This window comes from Macrotis lagotis, chromosome 5, assembly GCF_037893015.1.
Source record: "Macrotis lagotis isolate mMagLag1 chromosome 5, bilby.v1.9.chrom.fasta, whole genome shotgun sequence".
Taxonomy (NCBI): Eukaryota; Metazoa; Chordata; class Mammalia; order Peramelemorphia; family Peramelidae; genus Macrotis; species Macrotis lagotis.
Genome location: NC_133662.1, coordinates 131,845,873 through 131,866,316, shown reverse-complemented (window position 1 = coordinate 131,866,316; position 20,444 = coordinate 131,845,873). Strand labels below are relative to the sequence as shown.

The window sequence follows — 20,444 nt, the reverse complement described above, 5'->3', positions numbered from 1 at the left end:
CTCTTCAGATGGTGAGAATAACCTTCAGGGCTATCTTATTGAAGTAATATAACTTGTCTTGGCAAGGTCTAGGAGGAGTCCACTTATCATCAAACAAGAGGAGTCTTATGAGCTTCTTTGGAATACAAGGTTCTTCTCTTCTAGTAGTCAGTAAAAGTAGTCTTATCAAAAGTTAGGAGAGGAGTGGCTAGGTGGTGCAGTGGATAGAGCACCGACCTGGAGTCAGGAGTACCTGAATTCAAATCTGACCTCAGATACTTAATAATTACATAGTTGTGTGGCCTTGGGCAAGACACTTAACCCAACTGCCTTGCCAAAAAAAAAAAAAGACAACCCCCCCCCCCAAAAAAAAAACAAAAGTTAGGAGAGTGAGCCACCTGTTTGGAATACAAGGGACTTTCTTCTAGAAATAGTTTAAGAATAATAATTTGTTCTTTTGTTAATATTTTTTAACCCTAAGAGGACTTCACTAGGAATATTAGCCCTGAAGTAGTTTTATTGGGAATATTCCACTCAGGCCCTGGTCACATTCTTAGATGTAGTGTGAGTATTTTCTGTACTCATCATCTCTACTAGACTATAATCTTCTGGAGCAAAGGAATCACATCTAGAGCAGCGCCAAATGAACAACAGATACTCAATGAATGTGTGAATTAGTGAATCTATATATTTTGGGGGGGAAGTTATTCCCAGTTTATTACTTTTAGGAAGATAAAGTTAAGGATAAAACAGTGAAAAACTTAAAATTATTTAAACCTTTTTTTAAGTTGCCATTTATTTCAAGAGGTAAATTTTTATTTCAGGAGAAAATTCTGCATGTTCTAGGTGTTCTGCCATCCCACCTTACAATCTAATTTCTTTCTGCACCATCTATCTACTCATCTTTGCTTGACTTCAGAAAACTAAATTTAATTTGTGGTAGGAGGTATACTAAAGATAGAATAAGCTTGAGTTAAATGACTAAATTTAAAATTGAGATTTAGGGCTTGCTGTAATATCTACTAATGAATAGTTTAGGATGGTCTCTTCCTCATGTGTGATGTCATTAACGATTTGTCAGAGGGATTGTTTTTGTCAAAAAAAAAAAAAAAGAAAAACCAAAACATCACAATCAAATGCCATCTCTATTGTCCCACCATCTTTGACATTTTCTACTTTTCTCTACTTTAGCTTCTCTCCACTCACTAAATCATTTCTAATGGAAAAGGATCATAGGGTCTTCAGCTGTAAGGGCTGTAAAGGATGCTTAGCATTTACCTAGTCCAACTCCCTCATTTTAAAGGTCCATAGAGGTTTAAAAAAAAGCCTAAAGACACAGAGGTAACAAGTAGCAGAGCTAGAATTACTATATTCCTCTCAGCTGATCTGACAGTATACCTAATAACATATTTCTTTAATACATATGTGTGTAAATGTATTTTTTCCCTTTCTTACTCAATTCCTTTCTCTTTCTCCAGATGGTGAGAATAACCTTCAGGATTATAACTATCTTATTGAAATAATGTAACTTGTCTTGAAAAGTGTTATTCAGAACAAAAAAGAGATGTCATCCAGAATTAAAATTGTGGGATCATTAGAACCTGAAAATACCTAGTGTATGTACACATTTCCAGAAGAATCAAAAAATAAATAGGAAACAAATTATTCATTTCAAAAATACAGAATAAGAAGCAATTAATCTGGAGAGAAAATGAAAGGAACAAAGGGAGGGAAGTGAGTCATTTAGGTGTAAAAATCTTATGACACACAGGGAAGAAATTATTAAATAGTGGTAACAGAAACTTTAAATTTGGGATTTAAGAATTTTATAGCTATATTAACTATAGTTATATATGATGGGGAAACAGCTTTCAATTCATATTCTCACCTACTTAATTTCTCTGTTTTCATTATTTCCATCTCTGGTCACTCTCATTCTTCTGGTTACCAGTCTAAGATGAGTTGAGATACTAGGAAAGCCCTTTAAACAAATTAAACAAAGGAAAAGCATGATTCAAATAGACAAACTCAGAGAGCTTTCAATTCCATTCTAGACCTTGCATCTGCCTAGGTAGTAACACTATTGATTCCCTAGGTAAAGGAAGGGATCAAGGAGCATAAGACCATGTAGAAAAAGCTAAACAAATTTTCACTTCATTATGAGTTAGGTTTTCACAGGCATCCTTTTTCCTGTGAAATATTTTCAAACATTAAAAACATGTATATTTAATGATACAACAAACATAGACAGCAAAGATAAATATCAAATCTATTTTAAATTGTTTCCCTCCTTAAGCAGAGATTACTGAAAAATTGAGATCTAATTTTTAAAGACTTAGAATACTGTAGTACAATATGAGGATTAATGGCTAAGTTGGGTAGGTTATTTGGTTTGAATTAACTACACTTGGAGAGCAACATGTGATAGAGTAATACTTCCCTCACTTTATTTGATCATATATGTTTCTAGAATATTTAGATCCCAATCCCCAAAACAACTCCACTATCATTAGAGGCAAATTATTTCAAGGAGGTTCTAGAATTCACGGATGGGGAACCTATCTGGAAATTTCAGATTCCCTGATGGTCCAGGTACTGCATGGGCAGAAGAAGGTGGTAGCAAGTTCTCAAGAGTTTTCAAGGCATATAAAAATGTCGGTAGGTATCACATTATTTATCTGGGGAAAAACTCTGGTTGGGGTCCCAGATTTAGATAAGTTACGGAGGGTTAACAGGATTATGACTTTTTTTTCAGTCCACTTTAGATCAAATGAGTATTTATAAAGTACATCACACAATGTCTGTGACATGGTAGTTAATTTAATTAATAAATGCTTGCTTGCTTCCTCTTTATTCTCTTTTCATCTATCAAAGGTAAACACTTCTCAAACTTCAGGCTATTGGGAAATATATATATATTGCTATTTCAGCACTTCTAAGTTCTCCTTCCATATCATGTGCATCTGAGAAAATAAGTCAAAATGAGTCAACTGACAAGAAAAAAACAAAGGGATTTCACCCCTCACCCCAAGCTTTTTCTTGTGAATTTAACAGCTTAACGTGTAGGGAATTTTACAAGCTGTGCCAATAACAATCTCCAATTATAAGGTTTTTAGCATCTTGCAAGTTCTCAGTGGGTCATGGAATCTATCTAAATATGTTTCAGCAGGAAAAAAATACACACACACACAAAAAAAACCATTTAAGGAAGGAACACAGGTGAACCATCTTTTTATTTCCATCTTGGAAATTTTTAAATTTCTCCAATATGCCCCAGGAACCTCTTCATTCTACAACATTATAGCACACCTGGAACTCAAACCTCATTAGTAACCACTACCCTGAAAAATCCTCAATATAAAGAGGTGTCCACGTGAAACATTTCTTCATTTCCAACTGGCTGCTCTCTTCTAGATTGTTCCATCTTACCTCTGTGCCCCCTCCCCTTTTAGGTTCCTTTAGTGTGCTTTCTTCCTCATTAAATTGTAAGCTTCTTGAGGGCAGGGACTGTTTTTCATTTTTCAAATTTCTACTTCCAAAGCTTAGCACAGTCCTTGGAATATATTAGGCAATTAATAAAAGTTTATTTTATCTTTAAATATTTTATTTGTTTTCCCTATTACATTCAATGGCAGTTTCAACCAATCATTTTTTTTTTGCAAGATTTTGGGTTTTACAATTTTTCTCCCTCCCTCCCTTCCTTCTCCCCCTTCCTTACAAGAGAAGGTAATCTGATAAAGACTTTACATTTGGATCCATGATAAGCACTGATCAAAATTTAACTTGTTGTGAGAGAGGAATCAAATCCAAAAGGAAGAAGAAAAACATTAGAGATAGAAAAATTACATATTATATAAGACTTAATAAATAATAAATATTTACTGGCTGATTGAAATAACTCCTGATGGAAGTTCAGAAGTCCTGTCCTCCCCCCCCCACACACACACACACTCTCACATACACACACAATATGCTCTGTTAAATCCTAGCACCATCAGTGAAATAAAGACAATACCTTAGAGAAGTAGGGAATTAGATCAATTCAATGAAGTTGCAAAATGAGAGATATTCTTAATGAGTTCTTATTCAATTCCTTCTATATCAAAATAGTCCTCATAATCACTGTACATTGTGAAAGACTATTTAAAATTCATGCCTCCTCAAGGACCCAAGTCTTCCTTTTGGGTACTTCATAAACTCATTAAAATATTCTTCCATTTTCCCTGACATTTTAACAATAACTTTTGATTCAGTCTGTTTTTGAAATAAATTATAGTTTCTCTCTTAATTATCCAACAAGTAGTATAGCAACAGGTTGATAAGGTGCAATTATAGATCAACCTTTATACAACCTTAATTGACTCTCACTGCAGTCTAATTTAGAAGAGAGTTTCAAAGTAGTATGTGACTGAATTACAAAGAGATTTCAAAACAATAATGATGTGAGGAAAGAAAAAGAATGGAGAGTTAAGGTACTTTTTCCAGTAAATCATTTTCAATGAACAGCTGCCTTGCTGTTTTCCAGTATTAAAGTTCCAATGTGATCACTAACATGGAGGAACAGAGACAAAGATCCTAAAATCAGGCATTATACACACCTTCTCTTTGGTCCCTATGGAGAAAGTATGATTTAGACCCACCTGTGACACTTGGAAGATTTCAACTTCAAAGGACAAGCAGCCTAACAATTAAACCTGTATAAACTGATGTGATCTGCCTTAAAAGAGATATTGAGTCTCTTATGCCTGGTGGAATTTAAGAAGTCACCCAAAAAACTGATCAAGAATTATAAAGAGGTAAGGATATGATTTCTCTGTCATTGCATTCAACTGAGATCAATGTATAACAGGGAACCAATGTAAACACTAACAGAATGCCTTCTGTGGGGGGTGGGGGGTGGGGGAGAGGGAAGCAAGAATGGGGGAACATTGTAAAACTCAAAATCAATAAAATCCTTCTCAGGAAAAAAAAGAATGATAAAAAGGGGATTTTTTACTTTACACTGGGGTAGAATTAGATGAAGTCCCTTCCAAATTGCTTCTACAAAACACTCACTATCAAGTATATATGTTTATATATTTATTTTTCTATTAACAAACTTGATTAAAGTTCTATTCAGAGGTTTCCTTGTATCATGGAGATATGCCAGTGTGAATCATAAGCTTTGACAGAATCCTGCCAAATTATATCTAATAAGAGACTATATTATATGAGAACCAGACTGGATAAATTTAGAGAACTGATAACTAGAATATTTTTTAATAATAATGAGTTTTAATCATAAAACTCATTTTACAATCCACTAAGAGGTGGAGAGCTATGATTTACATTCATGCAATCTAATATATAATCAGATTAAACAGTGGATTCTTCCATCTAAAATTCCCTTCAGGAAAACTCACTGATCCCCAAACCTAGATATTTTTCATGACTTTGCTCACACCGTTGCCTATGTCTAGAATGTGTTCCTTCTTTTCACCTGTTCAATTATTTCGCATCTTTAAAGATCAACTCAAATGTCACTTACTCTAAGAAGCCTTTTCTAATTTCCACCCCCAAATTCAAAAAGTATTTGTTGTGCAGCTCTTTAATGTACTGTGACATATAAAATCTTTGATGGACATAGTTACTTAATCATTTTATTAATTATGATAATGGATAATTAATTGAAGAGGTCAGTGGTATTCTTGAAGGCCAAAGACCCTTCATGGAACCTACTCAAAACTTATATGTTCTTGAAAAAAAATGGGTGTTTTTGATGGTAGCAGTCAATTCTTATTGGTCAATAATTAATGAGAAGAATGAATATTATGATGAGAGGTGGAACCTATTCTAGTAAGATACTGGAGGCATGACTTTGACCACTTTTCTCCTAGACCCCAGACTCAGGCAATACAAAGTATCCAACTTGACCTCCAATCCCTACCAAAGCCTGAGTAGAACAAAATAATTTTTCACAACTTGGGTGGGGTCTGAACAAGATTCAGGAGAAAGTTAATTCAATTTCATTTTCAGCAGTGTCCTTCAGATGCTGACTTGACCCAGTAAAGAATGAGGAGACAGGGGAAAAAATCCCAATTCCCCAATAACTGATTATTTAATAATAATTTCTCTCAGTACTTCCCATATAATGTGGTATAGCTATTTGTTTTTGTCCTATTCTTCCCTTCTATATAGATTTCAAGTTTCACAAGGACAAGGGCTCTAACTTACCTAAAATAATTCCTACCCACAATGTTTGGCCACCCAAATGCTTTAAAAAAATGTGATCTAGGGCGGCTAGGTGGCATAGTGGATAAAGCACCGGCCTTGGAGTCAGGAGTACTTGGGTTCAAATCTGGTCTCAGACACTTAATAATTACCTAGCTGTGTGGTGTTGGGCAAGCCACTTAACCCCATTTGCCTTGCAAAAACCTAAAAAAATGTGATCTAATGAGTGAATTAATCTAAAATCAAAGCAACAGGATTCAGTGAATGAACCTTGTTTTGCAATACCTGGTTCTAATTCCATGGTTCCATGTGTTCTCATAAATCTCCAGGTCTCTGAATCTACCTAGAAACAGTATAAACAACAGCATTCCCAGAATGTCATGAATCAGACAGGGAAAGGACATGAAAATCCTTTAGAGACCATAACTAGCACCTGATTTGAAGCTGATTGTTCATTTTCACTGACCTTACTGTAGCTAGAGATGGTCACAACAATATGGGGGGGAGTGGGGAAGAGAAGAGGTTGGAGAGCATGTAAATAAGTGGTGGAAGAGAAGGGGGAGATGTAAGGTACAGATATGCCTATACTCCACACAGCACTGGGTTTAACTGTGAAATAAATATTATGAGCTTAAATCTGCCCTGGATGATCAGAAAATAAAATGTACCACTTGTTCTTTTGTATACTTATTACCTGAGCCTACTGAAACCAAAATGTGTTTATTTTTATGTCCTCTCTATGGCTATTTCCAGTCCTTCATGGGAAGGGATTTCAAATTCAAATATCAGTGGGAAGGAACTATGACCAGCTCTGCTGTCAGTCACTCAAAATGTGTTATAATTGACTATAAAATTCTACTTGGTAGAAATAGCTATACATCAGTACAGTACTGTATATTGTCTTTCAGTGATATTTCCTATCAGACATAACAGAAATTGGCTTTGTTGCTTAGCAAGCTTCTTGAAGAACCCACAAAGAATATGACTGCTCAACAGAGAATTAATTCATCAAGGAATCTAATCAGTATGGAAAGAGTACTGCAATATAAGTTCCAACATACTGTGGGGCTCATTAATTGTGTATAATCATATTTTTTAAAAGACCCACTAAAGCAGGAATATATGAAGCATATTTTCCTTCTCAAAAATGATTGGTTTTTTTAGCTAATGTGAAGTAGGGGGAATACAATAAAGCTCCTTTTCAAAGATTTTGTCCAGAGAAAAGTAGAAAGAAAAAAACAACTATGATTTACACTTCAAGGAAGAAAAGTCATTTGTTAATGTTATGGAACAAAATAGGACACAGTTTCTGAGATATGTAGAAGTACTAAAATCTTATAAAATTCAGTTTCATTTAATTCAATTCAGCCAACATTTCTTAAGGGCCTGCTATGGGCCAGGTGCTGTGCCACACATAGGAATTACAAAGACAAAAACAAAACACTCCCTGTCCTCCAAGAGCTTTATTATTGGTTTTCTTTATGAAATATCCCTACCTCCCCACCCCCCTACACTTCAACCTCATCACACATTTCTTACAAAAGTGTCTATCACAGAAGCTAAATCCAGTAAGCTCACGGCCTTATAAGAGTAGAAGAGGCCTTAAAAATAATGTAACCCAACTCCCTCATTTAATTTAGAAAAATTTCTGAACTTTTCATCTACTGTCCCCCCTCAATCTAAATGAAAACAAAAAGCCCTGTAACAAATATACATAGTCAAACAAAATAAATTCTCACAACTGCCAGTGACCATTAAAAATGTATGTCTCATTCTGCATTCTGAAACCATCATCTCTTTTATGAGGTAGGTAATAGAGATCATCATCATTCCTCTGAAATCACAGTTAGTCATGGCACTGAGCTTTCTAATCCACAAAATGATCATTCTCTTTGTACAGAAAAGGAATCTGAGACTATTGACTAAAGTCACACAGCAGCAAAGTGGCAGAACCAGGAAGGGCTCTTCTTATTGAACGAGCAGCAATTATGAGACAGATCTTTTAACCCTCACTCTCAGGGACAGTTAGGAGATAAGAGTGAGCAGTTTAGCTCCTCCTTTGACACAGCTTTTAGCCACCAGACCCTTCTGTGAAATTCAACTAAATTATCTACAAAATAGATGTTTTTGAATGTATAAAGAATTTGATTTTTTTCTTCCTCTGAATGATCTGTATGTAACCTACCATTTTCTAGGGGAAGGGAATGAAGATACCTAAGGTTCAAATGTATCCTCCTTGCTTTATCTCCAGCAATAATCACAAAAATTATTCCAATCTCCGGAAGTTTCTGTTCAGCAGCCTGTAATTTATACTTGGGAATTGACTATGTTGGCTAGGTAGAGATGAAGCCACATATTTTTGGCCTTTAAGTCTTTCCAACTTTGGTACGTACTACCTGAGTTTATGTCATCTATTGCAACCTTTCAAAACCTAGGGGCAGCTCTGCACTATTAAGAGGAACTGAGGGAGGAGTTTTGTAGAAGAGCAATTCACTTTATATCAAAAATCATAAGTATTCTTCATAAGAGCTTTTATGTGCAAGGCATTGTGCTAGGAATACAAAGACAGCCCTTAAACAATGAAGAAGTGCTTTCTTTCCAAGATTCCTCTGATGGCAGATAAGAAAAGGATAGCTCAAAGATATTATTTGTCCAGTCACAGAGCTAATATTTTGAGCTTCAACTAAGTCCTCTGACTTCAATATTTCAAAAATATCAAAATCAAAATTTTAAAAATAAATTAGTTCTGTGTCCCACTCAGACCCTCACTCTCATCTATGAAACAATTAAATAGCATTTTCATTTACAACACAAGCATACTTCAAAAATCATAACAATCATAAAAAAGGCAAAGGGGGAACAAATTCCCCAGAGAAATTTAACATTCAAGATAATTTTCATTATTATAGCAAAAATAAACAAGTAAATATAAATTATAAAATCATTCTCTACTTAAATAGGCTATTATTTTCCATTTGACTAGAAGCATGCCCCACTCCCAAGAATAAATATGGAATTTCATTTTAATGGAAGTGAAAACCTCAGATTTCATGCAAAGTTAACATGAAAAGTGTTAAACCACTTCACTATTATTAAAGCAAACAAATCTTCAGTGTAATGGACATCAATGACATTGAATCATGCTCTTCTCTATTTTTCAAACTACCACTTACGTTTTGTCTTCTGAAAGAAAACAGCAGCTACTAGCTTATAATGGAAATTAAAATTCTTGGAAATGAACAGAATAAAGGACCTGAAAACAGATGATTGGACTTTAAATCCAGACTTTGCCACATGCATACGTAACTTTAGGCACATTGCTTAACCTTTTTGTGTCTGTTATCTCATCTTCCAAAAAAGCATAAAACTTTGCCTTTCTAGCTTTCTAGGTTTCTATGTAGAGTAATTAAAGTGTAAATCAAATAAAGTACTTTATAGGAAAGCTCTATATAAATATTTCTGATCATCGCTAATGCTAAAAGAAACCATCCCTGTTGGAAATAATTTTGATCTAAATCCTATTGATGACTTAAAGCATCTCCAAAGTACTACTTCACAACCCTCAGATTGATCAATATGATCAGAAAGGATAATGATCAATGTTGGAAGGGATGTGGGAAATCTGGGACACTAACATATTATTTGTGGAGCTGCGCACTCATCCAACCTTTCCAGAGAGCAATTTGGAATTATACCCAAAAAGCAATGAAACTGTGCCTATCCTTGATCCATCAATACCTTTATTGGGTCTATACCCCGAAGAGAACATGAAAAAAGGGTAAAAACATCACTTGTTCAAAATATTCATAGCAACTCTGTTTGTGGTAGCAAAGAATTAGAAGTTGAGGGGATGTCCATCAATTTGGAAATGGCTGAGCAAACTGTAGTATATGTATGTAATAGAACACTTGTTCTATAAGAAATCATGAGGCATGGGAGTTCACAAAAGCCTGGAAAGACTTCTAAGAACTGATGCTGAGAGAAGTGAGCAGGACCAGAAGAACATTGTATACAACAGCAAGAGCATGGGGTAATGATCAATCTTAATGGACATATTCACTCCATCAGTGCAATGATCAGGGACAATTTTAGGGGATCTGTGATAGAAAATACCATCTGTATCCAGAGAAGGAACTGTGGAGTTTAAATGAAGACCAAAGCTCATTATCTTTGTTTCTTTTAAGTTGTCATATATAAGTTTGCTATTTCTAATGTTTTCTATCTTTCTTTTGGATCTATTTCTCCTCTCACAACACATTCAGTTTTGATCCATGCATACCATTGATGACGATGCAGCCTATTACCAGAGTGTCTTCTGTTGGGAGAGAGGAAAAAAACTGTAAAACTCAAAACCTTGTAAAAAATGATTGGTAGAAACTATCACTGTGCATAATTGGAAAACAAATAAAATATTTATATAATGAAGAAAAATAAATCCTATTGATGATGGTGACTTACTCTTTGGAAGCAAATGCCTACAAAAAAAAAGACTAGTCTATTTTACTAATTAGATAAAATGCATAAATTATATAATAAAAACTAGGGTTTGATGACATATATATACCTTAAATTATAACTAAGGGATTATTTCCTTAAACCTTGGTATTATAATTATTATATTTTCTATGAAACATAATGAAGAATTCTTGTTTTCTAAATGAAAATAATATTTAATTATCTCATAGGTGAAAAGTGAGGGTCGGAGTTGGACAGAGAACTAATTTATTTTTAAAACTTGGTTTGCAAAATATTGATTGAAGTCAGAGAATCAAGTTGAAGTCATTGCTCAAATGTGCTATTCCTTTCCTTATCTGTAAAATGGGAGTAATAATATATGTATTCAGAGGGATCTTGGAAAGAAAGCATTTCTTCATTGTTCTTCATTTCTTTAAACCTTGTTCTAAGTAGGCACCATCTTTAATACTCATTCTCTTTTACTCCCTTCATCTGATCTATTCCCTCACTTCCATTCAAAAGATCATCAATCCAAGATCTTATTTCCTCTTACCTGGACAATTATACAAGCCCCCTAATCTAAGCACCTGGGTCTTCCTGCCCCCATTCCATAGACCATGTAGCTGTCAAAACAACCTTTCCAAAAACAGCTTGGGCCATGTCACTCATCCACTGGTTCAAGAACCTTCACAGTACCAGTATGATCCACCACAAAGCTCCAACTTACTTTTTCAGGACTACTGCATGCCACACTCTATCATGTCCTCTATGTTACAGTCTGACTTAACCATTTTCTACTGCCAGTTCACATTCTATGCTCTCCTGTCATCATGTATTCATAATCTTCATCCATACTCCATGCCTAAAACTCATTATCTACTCATCTCTCCTTGTTGAAACTATTTCTTCCCTGAAGTCCAAACTCATATGCCATGCCTATCCTGATCTCCTCAGGTCAAAGTAATTTCCCTTTCCTCAAATTTGTTCTGAGCACTATATCTGTACTTTAATATAAGTATTAATTTTGTCCTTGTTTGGATCTCTCCTTTGCCCCTATGCCTCTTATCTTTGTTAAATGTCATATTCCTTCAATTAGAGCTCCTTGAGGAGAAAGACTTTTTATATCTAAATGATCAAGACAGTGCTATGTACACTTAAAAATGTTTGTTAGACTAAAACTATAAAGGACAATGATGAAAAGGAGGCAAAAGAAATGTTGAAAAAGATCAGGAAATGTATCTTTTTATTTTAAATGAAAGGCTCTGCCTTCTTAAAAAGGAGTATATTCAATATAATATGTAAGATTATAACAATATCCAGTTTACAGTGTCTGTGATAAGATAACAAAATAGCCTGCAGAATACATCAGGGAATCTGATTATTCACAAAGGATATGAAAAGAATCATCTCCAACCTGAGTTCCTAAAATTGTCCAATGACTTAAAAAGAGATCAACAGGTACCCATCATTTTTACCCTCACAACATCTCACAAGTCATTTTAGTCTAGGACTTTCTTTTTTTAGGGTTGTTTTTTTTTTTTTGCAAGGCAATGGGGTTAAGTGGCTTGCCCAAGGCCACACAGCTAGGTAATCATTAAGTGTCGAGGTCCAATTTTGAACTCAGGTCCTCTTGACTCCAGGGCTAGTGCTCTATCCACTGTGCCACCTAGCCACCCCTAAGAAGATACATAATGAACACCCTGAACATTATTAGAAAAGTACATTAAAGAGGTCAGAGGAACTAAAAAACAAAGGGATATAGTATATAATTCACTCTCATAGCTCTATTTTTCCACATTTTTCATCCAGATGTTCAATTGTGACAGAAGATTAGTTTTTCTGGTGAAAATAAAGTTGTCTTATAATTCCAAGAAAGAAGGTTCTTGCGTTGTTTGGTCATTTATTTATTTATTACCTTTCAAAATACTCAAATGAAAAATAAATAACCCTCTCTAAGCTGAATTTCCCAGGGCTGACTCAGCCACTCAAAATCGTTCCCACCTGTCTCTCCTTCCCTGCCACCCGGAGTCAGGTGCTCTCCCACGGCTGCCAACCCACGAGGAATCCCCAAGCCTGGTCTGAGCTTCAGACAGCAAAAAAAAAAAAATTATCCTTCTTCCTCCAAACACCAAGTATAAGTTGAAGGGGAGAGAAAAATGGAGAAGGAAAGGAATGAATAAGGAAAGAGAGAAAAACGGAATGTGAGGAGGAGAGGGAATGAGGGAGAAAGGGGCAAGGGGAAAGGAAAGGAGGAGGAGGGAGATGGGAAGAGGTCTGGGAGCAGGAAGGAGGAAGAGAGAGAGAGAGAGAGAGAGAGAGAGAGAGAGAGAGAGAGAGAGAGAGAGAGAGAGAGAGAGAGAGGGAGGGAAAAGAAGTGAAAAGTGAAGCAAAGATGGAGGGGAAGGGAAAAGAGGGGGGAAAGGGAAAAAGGAAAAAAGAAAGGGAAGAGAGGAAAAGAGGAGGACAAAAGGAGGAGGAACAGAGGAACAGGAAAAGTGTCAGACTTCAGAGGAAGAAGGAAAGAGAAGAAAAGAGGAAGAGATAAGGAGGAAGAGAAGAGGAGGAAGGGGAGGAAAGGAGCAAAATGAAGGGAGGAAGCAGGGGAAAAAGAGGAGGCTATTAGCGGGAAGGAGCAGGGAGGCGGAGGATGAGGAGGGATCAGGGAAGGCGGCTGGCGGACGCCGCGGGGCCCAAGGGCCCTTGTCGGGTTCCTCGGCCCCGGGCCCCGCGCCGGGCCCGGCCCAACTCCCAGCCCCGAGGGCCAGCACGTGGAGCTCCTCCTCCAGCCCGCGGGGGGGGGGGGGGGGGGCTCTCCCCAGAAGCCCCTCAGTGAGGGCCCGCGGGGCCGGTTAACAAGTTAACAGCTGGGCACGTCGGGGGCCGGCGCCCGGATCTGCCCCCCCCCGCCCACGGCGCATCCCTCCTCTCCGGGTGAAAGCCCCCCCCCACACACACACACACGCAGGCTCCTCTCTGGGGGCCGAGCCGCAAAGTTGGGGAAAGTGACCCCCGGGCCGGCCGCGCCCCTCCGCCCCCCGGGGCGCCCCGCACTCACCACGTGCCTGCCCCTCCATGGCGCCGCCGGGCTGCTGCGAGGAGGCCGCCGGGGCCCCGCTGGTGCCGGGAGAGGCAGCGCCGCCGCTGGGACCGCCCCGGCGGCTTCTCCCGTACTGCGCTCCTTCGCCCGGTCCCCGAAGCCCGGCCCCGCGCGCCGAGGGCTCAGCGGGCGGCGCCGCCTACCGGCCGCCTCCGCCTACCGGCCGCCGCCGCTGCCACCGCGCCGGGGCCGCTGCCACCGCGCCTGGGCCGGCGGAGATGGCCCGAGTCCCATCGGCTTCCCCGACCCCGCGCGCCTTGTGACGGGCGGGGCAGGCGCTCGGCAGCCGGTTTTCGAGTCTGGAATCCGCCGTCAGAACTCTGGGGTCCAGGCAGCTGGTCCGAGCTAGGGTTCCCCTGTTACCGGCGGGCGGGTCGGGCAGGTGGAGAAAGTCCGGTGACGATTTGAATCGGAAGCCTCGTCGGGTTGTGAGGCCAATCGCAGCTGTCACGGCATAGAGAGGAGTTACAAAGAGCCCCAGAGTGACCCTCGTTCCATTGAACATGTTGGTTTAAGCACTATTTATTATATTTTGTGTGATTTCCCCTGAATAATTGATATCACCTTGCTTGCCTTCCCGATGGGTGGGTGAGGGAGGGAGAGAATTCAGAAATTAAAAAAAAAGTTTAAGGATGTAATAAAGAATTATTAGAAATAAAAAGAATTACTATTTTTAAGTATCATAATTAATCTCATCACATAAGTTTATTACTTTTTTTAGGTTTTTGCAAGGCAAATGGGGTTAAGTGGCTTGCCCAAGGCCACACAGCTAGGTAATTATGAAGTGTCTGAGGCCGGATTTGAACCCAGGTACTCCTGACTCCAGGACCGGTGCTTTATCCACTGTGCCACCTAGTATTCTTAAGATATCATGGTAGGTTCCATGTCTGATTTGAGCAAAACCTCCCTTGTAGCTTCTATTCTATTCTAATCTATGGCATTCAACATTTGCTAATTGTCAGTAATGCTAACTTGCAATTGATAATACAAGATGATGGTACAGAAGGCATAGTCTGTAGAAAACTTGTCACTAATACCAACTTGCAATTCATAATACAAGATGATGGCATAAAAGGCATAGTCTGTAGAAAAAATGTTAATGACAAGGAAGCAGGAAAGAAACAAGGAAGGGTTTTCTTCACTCATCCCCTATAAAATCCATGCCCTTAAAATTCTGTAAGCAGGGAAGTATACAAATAGCTATAATCAGGTGAGTAGTAACTAGGATTAGTTTAGAATATAATATTAGAATGTATTATATAATAGAATATGAGACTAGGAGAGTGTTAAGAGGATTCAAACAGAAGTCAAGAAGAGATTGGGAAAGAAAAAAAGTACTTCTTGTTTCAAAGGAATGACTCCCTGAAAAAGAGAGCATTTAAACTAAATCTTGAGGGGGAAAATAAAAGGTAATGCATTTCATCTGCTCCACCCAGACCATTCTGTAAGGGAATACCAGAAGATACTATTATCTCTATTTCACAGATGAGAGTAATGACAGTCCAGAGAAGCAGCTAGTAAATGCTGGTCTTGCTGTCCCTAATGAAAGGAAGGATTTCATTTAATGAAAATCAGATGGTACATTCTATTCTGGGGAAGAAAAGGAGGGGAAATGTCATCCATACATGCAAAAAGAGGTATTGAGAAAACGGAACTGAATGGAAAACTAGAAATAGTTTGACTAGTGCTTAAGGATGTCCAAAAGGAGTAGTGTGAATTAAGGCACAGAAATGATTCCTTGGTAAATTACTGCAGATTTGGCAAATTGCTCTCACTTTTTTTATCCTCATTTTATTTTGTTAATTTTTTTCAATCTATGAAATTCTACCTTTTCTTCCTCCTCTCCCCATACTTGAGAAAGAAATAAAAAATGTGTTAAGAAAAGCAAATTCCTTGACTATGTCAAATTAAAATGTCTCAGTCTATAATTTGAGTCCATCTTCTCTTTGTAGCATGCTTCAAAATGAATCCTCTTGAATCTATTTATCATTGCATTGATCATTGGTCCTAAGACTTTCAAAGTTATTTGTCTTTACAATAAGGTTGTATAAATTGTTCCCAAGTTCTGATCATTTCACTATATCAGTCCATACAAGTCTTCCTAGGTTTCTTTGAAACCATCCCCTTCATCATTTCTTACAACATAATAGAATTCCATCATATTTATAAATCATATCTTATTGGGGAATGTCTATTCCCCAATTTATGGGTACCATCTCAGATTCTTACAAAAAGAGAGGTTATAAATAACTTTGTATATATGGATCCTTTTCTTTTTTCTCTGATCCTTTTGGGGGTATATGTATATACCTAGTAGTGGTAGTATGGCCAATTTAATAATTTGGGAGGCATGGTTCCAAATTGCTTTCAAAAAGGTTGAACAGTGTGCATCAACAGTACACTAATCTTTGTCTCCCTCCATTCCCTCTGGCATTTGCATTTTTCAACCCACTTTGTGCTACTTTGATGACTTCTATCCATTATTTTATTTTATCTTTTTAAGCTTCCATTTGGGTTTATTACTTTTTATTTACAGTTTATGTTCAATGCAAATCAATTCCATAATAAGAGAATAGTTACTATGAATCAAAGCATGAAGACATCAACACAATATACAAGAACCCCAAAGTACAGCATACAAAATAGAGCAGAAAGGAGTGTTTACACACACACACATACACACACACACACAGACAGACAGTACACACAGTAGCTTGTGATGCTTCTTGCATGAGGAAGTTCCTGGGTTAACTGCTAAGGATAGCAAACTTTCTTTGCCTTTTTTTATGAAGTTAGAATGTTATAGTCATATTGGATATCTCAAATCTAAGCAACAGTGTGTGACCATGTGAACAAAAGGCAAAAAAGGATTTCTTTAGAAGGTTTCAATATTGCAGCAGTTTTTGTTTTTTTTTAAAGCAGGAAAGCAGAACTATTTGCTTCTCTGAAGGAGGCCAACTTTAGGCTTAATTTGAGGTTCTATATCTAAAAATATTGAATGACAAGTCTGGTAAGCTACTCTGATTCACAAAGATTTTTTTAAAGTATTTACAGAAATAGTATGAAAGATCATGTGAACTTATAATGATGCAAGTAAGCTCCCTATCCTTACATTCCAAATACTCAATTTACTTTGCTGTTCAGCTTTTACAGGTTTGCCTCTTAATTTTGAAATTTTGAAATAATCAACCTTCACAATAGATCATCTTCAAAACTGTTAGTGATTTGACATATGCAGAAATAAAAAAACAGCATTTGAAAGTTATTCAAGAGGTTGTGTACTTCAAAGGTCTTTGGAATTAAGGAAACCAAAGCAGCTAATAAAATCTAACATTTTGTTAAATGAGGAAATAATGGGAATGTCTAGTTTCCTACAGAATATTAGGAAAGCCAATTTTACTCATTTTGCTTTCACTGTGGGAAGATTCCAAACCATCACTGCCCTGGCAAATGTCATTTGTGATATGGCAATTTAAATGCTATGTCAAATCCAAAGCCCCAGAATAAATAATTTATCTCTTATGAGAATAGTGATACCTTAATGTTTTAAAACTTATCTAGAGTATATAGGCATTAAATTAGTACTGCTGAAATACATGAAGGATTTACTACCCAAAGCCTGATGATGCTTCTTCCACCATCCATTTAAATAGAAACATCGAAGTTATTTATATCATATAATCATTTTATGGCTAACGAACCAAAGTGAAAACCAAGTCTCCTTTACACAACCTTTTTCCTTTTCTGGATGGAGCCAAAAATCTATCCTTTATTCCCAAAGTAGAGTTCTTGTTGATCATATTTAGTGCATCTTTAATCTTGAATTAAATGGATCTCTTGCTCTTGAAAGTTCCAACTGGTTTAAACACTGAAAGTCCAGCATCAATCAGTCTCATGAAATCAGACAGAACCTTCTCAAATTATTTATTCGACGTGTGGAAAACTAGCCTGGGACCTTCTCTGGAACCGATGTATCAATCAATTTAAAGATGTGAAATCAGAGGGGGTGGGTCAAGACACCGAGTGTTGGTTTTGTTTCCTTCAGTGTCACACTGACTAGTAGATGTAGCCAACTCAGATGCTTCAGGAAGATGGGTTAGGGAAGCCTTGCTGTTGGCTTGATTGAGTCTCTTGATAGGAGAGATGTAGAAGGGAGAGGGAGAGGAGGACGAGGCTGGCAGCTGCCTGCGAGGAATTCCCACGTCCCTCAGTAGTGGTGGCTGTCTTACTATGGGACTGTTTCCTCAATGACGAAACAGCAGTGCTCGTTTGTGATGCTGGTTATTTTACTTGGTGCGACGGTTGCAGTTTGAGAATAAACCTACGCGGAACAGGAGCACCAGGAGCCACGGTGGCCATCTGCATGGCCGCCCCATCCGTCGGTCCGGGCCCCTCCATGAGATGCGGTCGGTCTTCTAGCACTGGTCCTGCCCGACGAGCAGCAGAGGACCAGAGCCGCGTTGATCCGGACCTGGGCGGATCTCTACCCATTCTTTATATCCTTTCTTGCCACTTTGTTTCACTTTCATATTTGCCACTTTGTTCCCCTTTCATAGTTGCCACTTTGTCTCACTTTCTTATTTGCAACTTTGTTTCCCCTTCTTATTTGCAACTTTGTTTCCCCTTTAATATTTGCCACTTTGTTTCCCTTTCATATTTACCACTTTGTTTCCCCTTTAATATTTGCCACTTTGTTTCCCTTTCCTATCTCTTTACATTTTCAAAACTAAATCTTTTCAAATGCAAAACTTTTCTCATCTCTCCTTGCTTGCTCACTCTCATCTCAACATATAGATGATTAAGTTTCCTTATCATGAACCAAAAGAGACAGTGTGATCCAGCAGATCCAGACCTGGCCTCGAAGCCTGGAAGACCCCGGTCCAAGGTGGTTTCTGACACCTACTGGCTATGTGACCCTGGTTTAGTACACTGGTTAACTATCTAAGAATCTACCTTGCAGAGGGCCCTAATGGGCAGAGGAAACACTCTGCTAGGAGATCATTACACTTGGTGAAATTACAGGGCTTCCTAACACAGCTCCAAATCAAATTTTACTTTTTTTGGCTTGAGGAGGTCCAGGGTTGTGAAACTCACCTACTCCCAAGAAAGAATACTCTATTTTTGGACAACTCTAATTCATATAATCCCATGTAGTAGGAATTAAAAGAGACCTCAGACCTCAAACCATAAAATTCTAAAGCTATTACAATTCACCTTTTGCCTTATTCACTGTCACATCGATATACATACTTCACTTTAACAAGTAAATAAAAACTTGCATAATTGTTCATTTCACAAGTGAATGTGTTGAAAATTATCAAGTTAACGAGTTTATAAGTTACATTAGATGATCATCTAAGTACAAAGTGTCTAGCAAGTGACATACAATTTTGACCTCTTGCTCTTCATTAAAATAATAACTCAAGTCCTTCCAAACTCAAATAGAAATCCTCTCCCCAATATTGCTTATAAAAGTTAGCAATTTACCTTCATCTAATCAATCAATAAACATCAACCAGTCACTCTGCTAAGCCCTGGGGATACAAAAGAGGCAAAAAAGTACCTGCCCTCAAGGAGTTAGTGAAAGGGAACATTTCAAAAGCAAATTTCATGATTAGAAAATTTGCCTCTGTAATTTCCAAAAATTACTCTTAGTTCTGCCTTCTGAGTCCAAAGAGAACAAGTGTATTTTTTTCTTCCATGTGATGGCCCTACAAATGTTTGAAAACTTCCAAAATGATTCTCAAAATCTTCACAAAATGTCAGACTTAAAAGGGCTTTAAGACATTTAGTCCAGTGGCATTAAACAAAAATAGGCTGGCCACCAAATCATATACAAGGATCCCTGAAGTCCAAACACTGATTTAGAAAACACATATTTGTGTGGTATAAAAATCACTTTAAAAAATATAGAGACTCCTCTAAGCAAAAAAAAAGTCTATTTATTTTTCTCAGGAAAAGGGCACACTCCAAGTCTCACAAAGGTAGTGAAGATCAAGGAGCTGCCCCAAATTGACAGTTAAGCAAGATTATATGGCCTAATGCCAACCCTCCCCCCATGGTCCCTCTCTGTCAACTCATTGGTTAGTCTTCAGAATTACATTCTACTTGTGAAAATCTACCCCAGCAACAAAGAAAAGAATGAAAGGTTTTCATAAAATAGTACTTCAATATCCAGATGTTGAGAATAACCTTCAGGATTATAACTATCTTATGAAGTAATATAACTTGTCTTGGAATGTAAGGTCTGGGAAGAGTCTACTTATCATCAAACAAGAGGAGGCTTATGAGCTTCTTTGGAATGCAAGGTTTTTCTCATGGGAAAAAGTCTATTATCCTTCTAGTATTCAGTAAAAGTAGTCTTATCAAAAGTTAGGAGAGTGAGCAACCTGTTTGAAATACAAAGGGCTTTCTTTTAGAAATGGTTTAAGAATAATAGTTTGTTCTTTAATATTTCTTAACCCTGAGAGGAGTTCACTAGGAATATTAACCCTGAAATGGTTTTATTGGGAATATTCCACTCAATCCCTCCCCCTTTTCCCCCCTTAATATACATAATATTTATTTTGCATCTGAAGTCCTCTCACACTATCCTTGATACCCCTCAGGTTCTGTTCTCTCTTCCTATCCACTTGGGACCCATCTTCTTCTTGGAACCCTGACCAAATAACCCAATACACATACATAGACACAATGGAAGAAG

General features: G+C 37.6%; 1 protein-coding gene across 4 annotated transcripts in view; it reads right to left on the bottom strand.

The window, feature by feature from the left end:
- The window catches only part of TPD52L1 (TPD52 like 1), a 158,634-nt gene extending 144,686 nt beyond the window's left edge, over positions 1-13,948 (bottom strand). For 2 of the 4 annotated variants that reach the window (XM_074187503.1, XM_074187499.1), the window contains exon 1: positions 13,700-13,948. Coding sequence is in view for 2 of the 4 variants with exons in the window: in XM_074187499.1 (XP_074043600.1) it covers positions 13,700-13,718 (19 nt within the window). In the remaining 2 variants the exon portion in view is untranslated. Of the gene's footprint in view, positions 1-1,867; positions 1,961-13,699 lie in introns of those variants that run through there. The other 2 variants (XM_074187498.1, XM_074187502.1) reach the window with 2 other exon arrangements.
- Positions 13,949-20,444: the final 6,496 nt, after the last annotated feature.